Source organism: Cydia pomonella, chromosome 23, assembly GCF_033807575.1.
Source record: "Cydia pomonella isolate Wapato2018A chromosome 23, ilCydPomo1, whole genome shotgun sequence".
Taxonomy (NCBI): Eukaryota; Metazoa; Arthropoda; class Insecta; order Lepidoptera; family Tortricidae; genus Cydia; species Cydia pomonella.
In genome coordinates, this window is record NC_084725.1 from 6,998,738 (window position 1) to 7,011,515 (window position 12,778).

The following is a 12,778-nucleotide window of genomic DNA, read 5'->3' on the forward strand; positions in this document are numbered from 1 at the left end:
TAATTAAACTTTTAGGACCTTCTTTGCTTGAGAACATATATGGAGACTGTAGTTTCATAAAGTCGTAACTTACTAACATATTCAAGGGCTGTTACGACTTTCTGTATATTGGCAATGAGAATATAGGCATCAATGTGAGTCTACCTTTAAATGAGGTTCTGTGCTAGGATTTGGTGTTAATAGACTAATGTTTATTTATGAAGATGTAGTTGATTTGATTGTAGTCTCTGGTCTCATCTGGCCTTTAAGCTACGCATTATGTCTTAAGATTGCGACATACATTGAATGTGAATGAATATTATGTACATATTTTTTTCTACAGATATTTTAGATGTACCTACTCTGGGATTTAAGGAGAGTACAAACAGTTGCTGAGCAAGCAACTTGTTCATATTGAATTTATCATCACCAATAGCCTATATAAGTCCCATATGCCAAGCATTAGTCTGCTCTCACACAATAGTTCCCACGCTACATTAATGTAGATTGGGGGCTTCACACACACACACCTTTCAATTCATCGATCGATGTATTCAGGTTCCTAACTATGATTTCCTTCAGCGAAGATCAACTGGTTCAAATTACAATCAATATTATATTCCGAATACAAGTTTCAAGCACATTGTTCCAAGCCTGAGTTCGAACCACTATCTCCGGTTGAGAAGCTGCACCGCTCGGGTACAAATTGGTTTAGGTACTAATAATATTATTCTCTTTTAACCAAGTGTAAACTGGTTGTATATATGGCCGATATTGAAAATGACAGCCAATCTGCCTAATTCTACCGTCATTTTACTTCAAAACCAAAGAGATTGGGACATAAAATACGCGTGGCTTCACCAACAGGTGTATGATAGTTGGCGTTAACCACATGATTCAATAAGTGCCACTTTTTAACACCGCGCGATTGAAAAAGACAGACACTGTCTTTATCGTGCTATAACGTAGACAACTACGACCATAATACAGGTACAGCCGAAATAACTTCGTTTAACCTAGTGAACTATTATGACCGTGATTGAAATGGAGTAATTGGACGAATCACGATAATTTTCCATTGAAATAGTCCAAATAGCCATTTAATACGACTTAATAGGCCATTAATTGATGGACACAACTGAATTGATAGTAAGAATTGTTCTAACCTGAAATAGATGTCATATACCAAAGAAGGAGTGACCAAGGCTTCCATCTAGTGCCTGGGGCTGCAAACGAACCAGCTTCCTCTGCATTTACGGCAGATGCCTGGACCACTCGGCCACGCGGTCAATTACAGTATATTTCAATTTAAATAATATATTTGATTTGTTTCCTAATAAGAATTGTTATATTGTTTCTCAAATAAAAAGGAATAAAAAAGGAAGACTCTGAAAACAGCCCTCCATAGCATAGAAAAATATAAATATATATGGACATCTTACACACATGTTTGCTCGGTAAATGTGATTTAGCTTGGATAAAAATATTAAAAATATAGTGAAGAAAATTGTAGCGGCATACACCACGACATACTTACAATGTTTGCTAGCATTAACAAATAAAAATACACGTAATAAGTGCCGCGATCCGTGATTTGTTTAGTATAATCGTGACATCGATCGCTGGCTTTTTTGGGTCATGCACATTTTATTATACGCTGTACTCGTTCGCGTCTCTCCTATAGATTTCGCAAAGTTAAGAGAATCTAAAGCTATTTTTTACGCCGCACGCGTACGTATGGATTTTTCAGCGCTTGAGACTCAAATAAGAAAACGTGATTTACATGTACCCGTGTTAACCTCTTTTTGTGTTGTCTACAGACGTCTCCTTTTTCTAAAATTATATGACCGATCGCCTCTCCAATTGTACTAATCGAATGGGTGAAGAATGGGATGTCACGAACTGTCATCAGAACACGTCGAGTACGGCCTAAAGATTCGACATGGCTTACCTATAAGCGAGTGTAAGATCAAAAGTGATCCATCTTCGTTTTGCATGTTATGCCATCCGTTTGATTGACAGCCATTCAGGGCTAAGATACACACCTCCATACACCTGTAATGTACTTTGAGGTAGGGTTGTCAATTTAATAAGCCTCGTAACCTCGTAACAGGACCAGATAGTCTGGAAAAGCACATAATTACTGGCCACATGCCAAGGAAGCGTAGGGATGGACTTATGGCTATGCGTTGGGCGGACAGAATACACTTGGCCCAAGATAGAGCGGCTTGGAGAGCACTGGTGAAGCGTCCACAGTCACGTCCTTCAGCCATGAGGGTGACAAGGAAGAAGAACCTCGTGAGGGCCACCATACAATATTTTCCTTTTTTTAATTTGAACACTTTTGTATAGTACATTGGGATGAATTTGGTTGGCTTGAGAATTGATAATGCGTGGTCGTGGCAGATAGCATCCACCCAGCACGACCCCGACCCTTGCGTCACGGTGCCTAAATCGTGTGAGTACCATTTTCTTTTTAATAAAAGTACTTTTTTTATTAAGGTGCTTAAAAATAAACGTTTTTAAAAGTAGCGGTAAATACCGGTTTATTTTGGTTTTGCTCCCAAATTTCATAAGAACGCGAGCGTTTTAGGAACTTTATTGTTACCCAAATAAACTGATTTATTTGATGAGCGACGAGCCCGGCCGGCCTGGTGGTGTGCCGCGTACACAAAGACACCGACATAGGAAGAAACCGGCTTTTACTTTTCTAAGCCGGTTAGTCTGACAAAAACTTTATTGATGTTCTCCTAAAACCCGGTTTAACGAACAAAACCGAAATTAAAAGGTTTTGCCCCAAGTACATGATAACGGTTTGGAAATTTAACCGGTTTCCGAGTCTTGCAATTGACAACCCTAATAGCCACCGCGTGTAACTTTCATATAGACATCAAGACTGAGACACTTTTAAGATAAGCCGCTGTAAACCGCGTAAAGATTTATCACAGTTTCTCTTAAATAAAATCCCATCTCGCCGAGACGTTCGCAGTGAGATGGGACCTTGTCGTACCAAGTCACATGTTACAGCCAAAAGCCTCGGAGATACTTAGCTTGGGACGTTTGTCATGAGCATGCCGCGAATTTTAAAAAGACGCGTGATGCAAATTGTAAACAATTTACCTTTTTAGTATCGAAATGTATAGATTCCCTGTAAAGAATAACCCCGTTATTCATTAAAACGTAAGAACCTTTTACAAACCTCTGTTAAAATATTGTATCTTTCTAACAAACGGAAATGTCATATCGACGGATAGGGTCAAACGATTACCAATGGTTTGTTAGTTCGTGTCATCCACGATGACGCGCAGATTTGTCAAATCTAACCTTTAATAACATCACATTACGAGTCAAAGTACGCGTCTTCGTGAATGACACCATGTATAGATTTGACACATTTGAATAATGCCATAAAACTGTACACAAATGTCTTAAATATATTTAAACGGAACATTCATGTATTTAAGGTCGAAGAGTTTAGCGTCCCACTGCTAGACAAAGACCTCCCCTCGTTTTCTCCACTTGCCTGTCATTGGCATTTTCCCACCGTTTTGCATAGAATGTGTCCAAGTCGTCCTGCCATCTCCTTTTCGGTCTGCCTGTGCCCCGTCCTGCATCATCTACGGTGTTCCGTGGGTCCCACTCAGTAACCATTTTGCCCCACCTTCCCGGGCGCACGCGGCAGGCATGTCCAGCCCAGTCCCACTTGAGCTTAGCGGTTTTGACACCTACATCTACTACTCGAGTTCTATAGCGTAATTCTGTGTTTCTGATTCGATCAGTTCTACGAACACCTAATATACCACGCGCCTTCGCTCGCTGGCAAATCTTGAGTTTCGATTTTATAAACATCACTGCTTTTTCTGTTCGTAAAGCTTATTATGTTCAGTTAACACTTTCATTTTTCAGTGTCAAACGCCCCATTTCTAATACAAAACGAACCCACCTAGTGGGTAATGGGTTCTCGCGATCATGGTATTTAATGTGTTAAGGGTTCCTGTTAATTGAATACATCAGGTACTCACCGGTACAATGTCCCCGAATGTATTTTCTTTACGCCGTCCATTGCGCTGCTATCATGTCTGTCCAGCCTTCCCTAGTGTTTCTGTCGACTTAACGCCATCACTGTTTGAAGATTGACCTACGAATGTACCTGAAATAAGACATTTTTTACGCGATTAAGACCCGTTTTAATAAATAATAATAAAGTAATTTATGGCTGACTGTACTGTACTGTTAGCGTGGTCAATCTAATTATTAGACTAATACTGGCCTGCGAAAAACCCGCTCTTCCCCGCTCGCTTTTCACTGGCCGCTGCCAGTAAAGCATATGCCTTATATCCGTAAAATTTACCGATTTAATTAGCATTGAATTTGATTCTCTAGAGTCAAACGCCCGCCAGCACATACGACATACGTAAATATTGGAATACAGAGACAGATACGGGGAAAACGAATAACGGAATGTATTTACCCTGACATAAACGTGACCACGCAAGCCAGTTAATCTGATAAACAGAATCTTAGAAGCCTGTAAAAAAGTAAAAGCTAATAACGTCTCAAGAAATTGTAGCTCATACATTAAAAGAAATGTTAAAATACCTATTGTTTGTCTTAAATACAATGATCGTCGCGTTCACACACCGACTATGAATATGATAATCACTATAACCAGGTTAATTGCGATGGCAATTAGCTGGTATGTCGCTGCGATGTTGTACAGGAGTCCAACACTGAGACCAGCCAGTATAATGGGCTCTCTGATCAGTGGCTAAACGATAGGGGATAGAGCGGCAAAGCCGGCAAAATTCTAGGGGGGCCCAATTTAACCGAGATGTCGTGAGCACAGACCCCCATTGCTGTCTCTGATTATTCGGATATAGAGATGTTGAGTTACACTGGATGAGTGAATGTTGGAATCAAAGCTTGGTTACTAAACAGTGGAATATATCGTCTGGAGAAATATGGATGCTGCATAATTGATGAAAAAAGGGACATCTTTTCATTTTGTTTACAGTTTTCAGATACAATATTTTGGTTATTCTGTAAGGTGCTCCGTAAGACATTTTCATGTTTCTTTTGCGTATAAGAGCTTTGTGTCGTCCTGGTTATTGTGACCTGATTTCAAGAAGCAGTGGGGGGTTCTTTATACTTTGGGATTTTTTGGAGTTTTTTTTTAAAGTATGTACTCAAAGTTCTTATCGAACACACCAATATGACATGTAACCATTGAGTTATTATTACTATTGAGACGCCATACCAAACAATGAAATTGTCGCAATCGGAACCTGTACCACGCGTACAAAACGTCGTAAGCGTCGTAAAAACTCATGGCACTTACGCGTTTAGGTCGCAAGATTCACGCTCTGGTTCTATGGTTTGTTGTCAAAACAACAACTCATGGCGCAAAACACTGGTTCTCTGTACCGATACGTAGTAATAATATGTAACCACATATTTGACTCATCAATGTTTGTCCCATTGTCATCATGTTTGGTTCATTTTTTGTTTATGATTACATGAAATATTTAACCACTCACATGATTCCGATTTTAACGAAAGGTGCCCTGAATTGCTCTGCCATTTCGCAGATACGACGGCACAGTGTCGTGATATCTTCAAAAATCGATAATTTTGCTTCTGCTTAAGCATTTGGAATGATTCTTTCGGTTTTATAATGGTAAAGAAACAAAGAAATTTATTTTCTTACTTTAGCTATTTGCTGTTATAATAAAAATAATTATTAAAAATTCACGAAGTTTACCTAAAGGAATAATTTCCGAGTTATAGTAGAAAACTATTTTTAATAAAAAATCAAAATCGATAACATATCTTTTTTTTTAATTAAATTTAAAGAAGGCTTAATAAGCTTTTAATTGATACTAAACACCTTGATAGCTCACCTATAAAATTGCAGAGTAAAACTGATTCAAATTCTGATAAGGAACTTTCGAATTGCTCCACCTGGCGTGTAACTATGTGCTATATTCGTGATTTTTTTGTGGCTAATTTAGACACTGAAGTACAAAAATATAGTAAATAACCGTTTAAGACACTAATTACCTTGAAATAAAATACATAATTTATATAATTATGACAATGATAGTGGCTTTATAACTTAAAATAACAAAAGAGTATTTACATACCTACTAAACGTTGGTGTTTTTAAAACGGCCGATCACCAACAACCGAACTAACTTACAACTACACTAACACGTATAATATATGCACCATAACATACACTTCACAACAAATTAAGCACAATAAGTAAATAGTAACTATTAACACATGAAATTATACTGAATACAAACGTAAATAAACAACACGGCGGCCGGCAAACTGACCTGCGCCATGTCAAAAACAAAGATGGCTACCTATTTAGGGCGGAGCACAACAGTCGCGCGGTGCAGATGTTCAACAGAAATAGGAACTTTTAACACATTCACTGCCAGACGAAAAACGGCAAGCTACCCCAGGATCCGGGCAATATATATAAGAAATATTAGTAAATAGAAATTATAAGTAAGTAGTAACAAACACCCCAAAACGCGTATGCAACGTCTAGTGTACCACATGCCTTACGATGTGCAAAAATGCTTTAAGCAACCACAGTTGCTATGTTTGTACTTACAATTTTCCGTCACATGGTTTGTTCGCTAATCCTGGATAATACACAGTGATTTAATGCATTTTATTGTTTATTAATGTAATTTAATAATCGAACTATTTAATGACTATAGATTGCTCAAGATATATTTGGTAATCATAGAAATCTAGGGCATTAAAATAGGAAACACGCCAAAAATCTACAGAGTTATTGGTTTGAAGTGAAATTTTATGGTCATCAATATTAAGTAGGTCTAAAATATAGTTTTAATCTAATAGACCAATAAACGCGGAGTAATTTAATATATAATACTAACAGAAATATGTAAATTTGAATACTTACGGCATTTTAAAACACGCGGCACTTTTAACACTCGCACTTTCCCGAACAACTTGCAAAGTAACATAGATAAAAAATACTGTGGTTATGTCTATGTGGTTGAAACATTTTTTAAATATTGTCACGTTGGTATTCTGTATTTTAATAAATGTTTACACCATATCTGTGCAGCCCTTCACAGATAAGAAATAAAAAACCGCATACACTCCGTTCGCAACTCGAGTTGCAACGATCATTTTAGAGGTGCGAAATGTTGAAACCTTAGTTGCTGGAATCATGTGAGTGGATAAATAAACATTTTTTTTAAATATGAATACACCTAAGTATATTATTAGTAAGCCTTTACTTGCGTTTTTGTGAATAGTGCCAAATGTCAGCCAATGAGATATGCCCATTGCTTTGTCAAATAGACTCCACACAATTGGAAATAAGTACTCGCAGCACCAAAATACTGAGGCATCTACATTGTTGTTTATTCCATACAAGGTAAATGATCAATTGTGTTGGCATTTATGAATAGAGGCCCTTGAGGTTGCATGCAAATCAATAACACATTGTGTATACAAATTCATAGTCTTGTGTAGGTTTGAAACATGTTTAGATTCCTAGCATAATCAGAAATACTGAGCCTATCCCTAAGTAATTGTGATGTTTGAAAGATACCGCATTGTTGTTTGTCAATAAGGCAGGTTTCTAGCTGTAATAGCTGTATCTCTAATAAGCAAGGCAAGAGCCAGCAGTCTATTATTATACCCTCACCTCAGGTGGCTTACATCATTTTAGGGCTGGTACAGACGTTCCCATACAAATTGCAGTCGATGTGTATCAGCCCTTAAAGTTGTTGGATTAGGGTTGGCTAGTGGATGTATTTTATTTACAGATGGCTCTGCTTGCTACTTGTGAATCCTACAAATAGTGTCAAATTCTTGTTTTATTTATTAATTTATGGTTTTGATTCTGAAATCTCAAAACAGAACTAAAGACAGGTAAATCTATGTTGGAGCTATCTATGAAAACCTTTGACAGTTGCTAAGTGCTACCTTTGTGTCAATTATTACACAGACAAGTAAATATTCAGCTCAACGTGGGGTGGGAGGGGGTTAGGGTCGGCAACGCGCATGTAAGTCCTCTGGAGTTGCAGGCGTACATAGGCTACGGATACTGCTTACCATCAGGCGGGCCGTATGCTTGTTTGCCACCGACATAGTATATTACATTTCCATGTCCCACTGCGGGAAGTTGTCACACAAAGCATTATGAAACCAAATGAGTGGTGTATTTGGCTTGTGAATGACATGATTTTAATTTTAGTCATGTTTTTAACCAGTTAAATAACTGATGGCTCTGTGTGCTATAGACATTAAGCTTACAAAATGGAAAAGTGAAAAACACCTAGTTTGTCGAGTTTTTATCACAGTGAACTTACAAATGTCTTAAGGGCCATAGATGCTGTTGGCACTTAAGACCTTTATGCCAATTTTCGCATTTTGAAAAAATGACAATAATTGGATTGACAAAAAAATTCAATTTAGTCATTGAATCTGGTCACAAAATGTTCTAGAGATTTGGTTCAGAATTGCGACCTGTAGAGGAGAACATTCGCTAACACTTCCGTCAATGAATATAACATTAACATAACTCAGAAAAATGTTACTTTGTGGTAATAGTAGTTATGATACATTCTGCAATGTTACACCAAGAAAGTTTATAATTATATAATATACAATGTGTTTGTCCACGTATAGTCAAGCCGTTAACCATGTACAGTATCATTAATTTTGTTGACAAATCACCCCCATACCTGTTTTTTCCCAACCGTTTTAAAATTGCACCCTTTCAAAGTTTTATGGTGCCAAACACTACTGCACTCGATTAATGTACCATTATCTATCCATTTACCTAACGCACATTTAAAAAAAATACTCATTTGATAGCTTATGAATTAAGGCATAAATATGAAGCATAAATGTCACAGAGAATTTGCCACAATTATTCGAGAATTGAGAACAAAGATAAAAATTTACTTTTTTTTTACATTTTATCTTTTTTTTCTAAAACAAGGTCATTGACCTGTACTTTTTTCGTTGTTAAATGGTAGTGCAGGATATCAGCTAGAAGTTGAGTTCAAAATGATAGCCCTAACACTTCACAAGTTTCACAAGTCCAAACAAGACCATCTATAATGAGTGTCAACTTAGTTCCAAAGAAACATTGCCTGCCGCCTGAATTATCATTTGGAACTGAAGCAACTTAGTTTGATGCACATATCAGAAGGTCGTGTTTGGACTCATGTAAATTGTGAAATGTTTTAACTAGGGCTATAATTTTGATGTCAACTTTTAGCTGATATCCTGTACTATTATTTAACAATAATTTTAGTGATTTTGAGTAACACCCACTTTTCTTTTTGGAGACCTTACATTTAAAAGAAACTTCATCTGTCCCTGATTTTCAATTCAGCATATTTTTTGGATATTTAGGATGCTAAACATTTATACACTGATGAAACAAGTATTTGTGCTTTCAATTTGGTATCTTAGAAACAACAAAAACTCATTAAAGGATATTTATTGTTACATTGCCATATTAATTCCACATAGGTACTAACTTCGTCATAACTTAATTATTTTGCCTGGTTTTATTATATTTCACAATAAGATGTTTATTTAACTCCAGACATATTTTCTCTTATGGATTAAATTAACTCCATAATTTTTGTTAAGTATGGGGTGGAGTTCATACTTTAAATTATCAGATTAGCATTTTTATCAAAATTTCTTATAGTTCTTGATTTATTTATAGAAATGAGGGCAAAAATATTAATTATTTCCATTAAACAAATTATTATTTTTCCATAGGATTTCTAATTAGAGTTGGCCATTTATTAAATTACTTCTTGATTGCATCCAATAAAGTTGACAGAAACAAGTACCAAATATGTAATAATATTTTGACATTCACATGACTTAAGATAGGATGATTATCTCTAGATCTTGGGCATCTTGGCATGTATGTTAGATTTTTTTTTGTTATTAATGATTGAGGGCAACTATTCCACACATAGTTATATACCGGTATTACAGTTAGTTTTAGTAACATAGTCTAGTAAATAATCAATAGGACGCAAAATTAAAAGTAGACATTACTACACTATTTGAAACTACTGACACCCCACATACTTAACAATTTACACAAATTCCTGAATGAATACTTCATCAAAATGCAGTGTTACACGAGCATACTGAGGAAAAATGCGCGAAAACCTGATGCTATAGAAAATCTATCCGCTTATTCGGAAAACGTGACTTGAGTATCACGTATTCACGTAGTAGGTAGACCTATGCTATAGCGGTTCATTGATACGTATTGTCGTACGGCTTAGCGTTGAAAATGTTACTCTAAGCACAGAACAGCCAGCCCAACATGTTCTAGCGCTTCGTACGCAACTACAGAGTTTCAAAATGTAAATACAAATGCAGGAATACTCACCGAAAAATGGCCACAAACGACAATATCTCACAAACTTAAACGATCAACTCATAGCGCTTTCAGATAAATGGAACGTGAGATAGTTTTTTACACCGACAATTTCCCGTACAAATGCACTTTCCAACAGCTTTTACTATTACGGCCTACTATCGCAAGTAGTACAAACAGTACGAAAAATACTTAACGTCTGACGTACTTTGCGCGAGGGAGCGGTCGGAATGTAATCAGTGGAGATTAACGAATAAGCCACCTAATTACACCTTTACACACGAACACAATCGAAGTATTTAATAAATTCACTAAATGTATTCCGTATATATGGATTTTATCACAAAACACCATGAAATAATTATTTTAGGCGTCAACGAAGCGATATCTGTCCGTCCCTCCACCCTTCACCGTACATCATAGACAATCTGCTACGTCGATCATAGATAACGTAGAATTAACATGCTAATTTCTCATATGGCAATATCGGAGCTCATGGCGTTATGAGAAAAAAAAATAGCAAAAAGTCCTTCACTTCGGATGGATATCAAATAATTTAAAAATCACGGCGATATGTTGCATATTATACATTTAAATATGCGCTGATAAAAAAAAGGCCATGCGGCTTACTATTGTTGTCTCATCTAGGCTCCCAAAACAATCTTTTGTTAAAAAAGGATAAAAGATTAATGACAGCCCATAGTGTTCCCATAATTAAAATTATATAAATGATGTCAAGGATTATAAATGTATCCTTGAAGATAATGTGCATGTAGCCTTATCTATTGTCACAATATTAGTGAGTCACAGTTTGGTCACAGTCCATATTATCGCGTATTTTTTTTAGATATAGCTGCGACAAAATCTGCATTATACTCCATTGAAGGTGCCGTTTGATAGTATCATAAAAAATATTTGATTATTCAAATTTGACAATTAAAATGAAAATCATTAATTATGTTTCATTTAGTTGTTTCTTTATTCGAGTAAGTGTAAATTCAATTGCTTGGTAAAAATGGTATAACTAGGGTATAACACATTCGAGATAATATTATAGTATTTTAATTCATTTACATATTATAAGACCTTTAACCACCATATTTACAAAAAAAAGTCAATCAAATAATAATAATTAGATTTCTGAACACCTATAAATAAAAGCGTTGCACTCTGACAGGTACAAGTACAAAAAATAGTATAAAAACTCACATACCGTTATTCAAGTCCAGTGAGTATCTAGCTTTACAATCTTTTTCTTGGTCTACACGACACTAGCGCCAAACATTTGTGAATCGCTGAGCAATCTTGAACATTTTTTGTTGTTTTGTGAAGGAAAATTGTCTCAAGTATCCATGTGTGCACATATATGTGTTATGTTGTGTGTGCGTGGTGATTTGTGTTAAATGCTGATAGAAAGAAATTAAAAATCAGGTATATTTTAACAATGAAACTTTCATAAATGAGAAGAAACGCAGTGTTTGGTGTTATCAAGTGCTAGTGAATCCGTCGGGAGGCGGTAATCGTGTACGTTTATTCGCTATTTGTGGATTCTGGATCTCGTCGACTCGATGTACCATAAACAAAAATGTCAGCGATCCTGATTTTTTGTTTCTTGCTGCATACCCGTCGTTATACCTTAATTAGATCACACGAATGATATAAAATAATGTTAGACGCTTTCTCCGGAGGTGTCGATTTGTCGACACGGCGTACCTGAGGCAATAAATCGGCCATAATAAACGTGCGTTTGGTGTGCTTGCGACAGCCTACACCCGATCTCATTGTTTATGTATGGAGTTTAAACGAGGAATTTTTATGGGATATTGCGGTGTATTCCCGTTTTAATTGAATATCTGGATAAAGTCGGCGGTGGTTGTGTTGATACGGCGCGGGTCGTGGCACGGCGGCCAGCGTCGTTCCGTCCGTCAAGGTTTTTACATATCTCTATTTATAATAATCTCTGGATCGTTTGGTGCATAATGAAATTCTCGTAATGAAGTGCCGTTCCGTGGATTGGCGGGCCATGTGCCAATAACGGCACCGTGACGAAAGGCATCGTCGTAACGTATGTATACAAACGCGTTTTGACGCTGTTTACTCATTCACAACCATCATATGTCTAAGCTCCTACCTTGAAATCTCCTTGGGAGTGCTCTCCGAGCCAAACAAACCCACATTCAACTCATGAAAGGATAAATCTATCCCAAACATGTACCTATAATTAGTAATTGCAGTCTATGATGGCATGAAAGATGCTGATAATTTAGAACATAACTCTTTTCTCCTTCCTTTTGAGACAATCCAACATCATAACATATAATTTAATTAAATAATGTGCTGTTTGTATATGATATGCTTTGAAACTGGATCGGCAAACTG

General features: G+C 36.5%; 2 protein-coding genes and 1 long non-coding RNA gene across 9 annotated transcripts in view; 1 reads left to right on the top strand and 2 right to left on the bottom strand.

Moving 5' to 3' along the window:
* The window catches only part of LOC133530726 (catenin delta-2), a 63,977-nt gene extending 52,804 nt beyond the window's left edge, over nt 1-11,173 (bottom strand). Inside the window, exons 1-2 of one of the 2 annotated variants that reach the window (XM_061868753.1) lie at nt 10,412-11,173; nt 4,002-4,129 (exon numbers count right to left, since the gene is read on the bottom strand). In XM_061868753.1, coding sequence (XP_061724737.1) covers nt 4,002-4,042 — 41 coding nt within the window. In that variant the 5' untranslated portion in view covers nt 4,043-4,129; nt 10,412-11,173. The remainder of the gene's footprint in view (nt 1-4,001; nt 4,130-10,411) is intronic. The other variant, XM_061868755.1, reaches the window with a different exon arrangement.
* On the bottom strand, nt 1,722-3,993 carry LOC133530727 (uncharacterized). Its single transcript, XR_009801367.1, has 2 exons — nt 3,371-3,993; nt 1,722-3,339 (listed from the first exon to the last, which is right to left on the bottom strand). It is a non-coding gene; the product is annotated as an uncharacterized LOC133530727 (long non-coding RNA).
* Nucleotides 11,174-11,449: 276 nt separating the features above from the next.
* LOC133530674 (collagen alpha-1(III) chain-like) overlaps nt 11,450-12,778 on the top strand; it is a 40,861-nt gene continuing 39,532 nt past the window's right edge. For 2 of the 6 annotated variants that reach the window (XM_061868686.1, XM_061868692.1), the window contains exon 1: nt 11,461-11,923. The gene's annotated coding sequence lies outside the window, so the exon portion shown is untranslated. Of the gene's footprint in view, nt 11,924-11,960; nt 12,330-12,778 lie in introns of those variants that run through there. The other 4 variants (XM_061868690.1, XM_061868687.1, XM_061868689.1 and 1 more) reach the window with 4 other exon arrangements.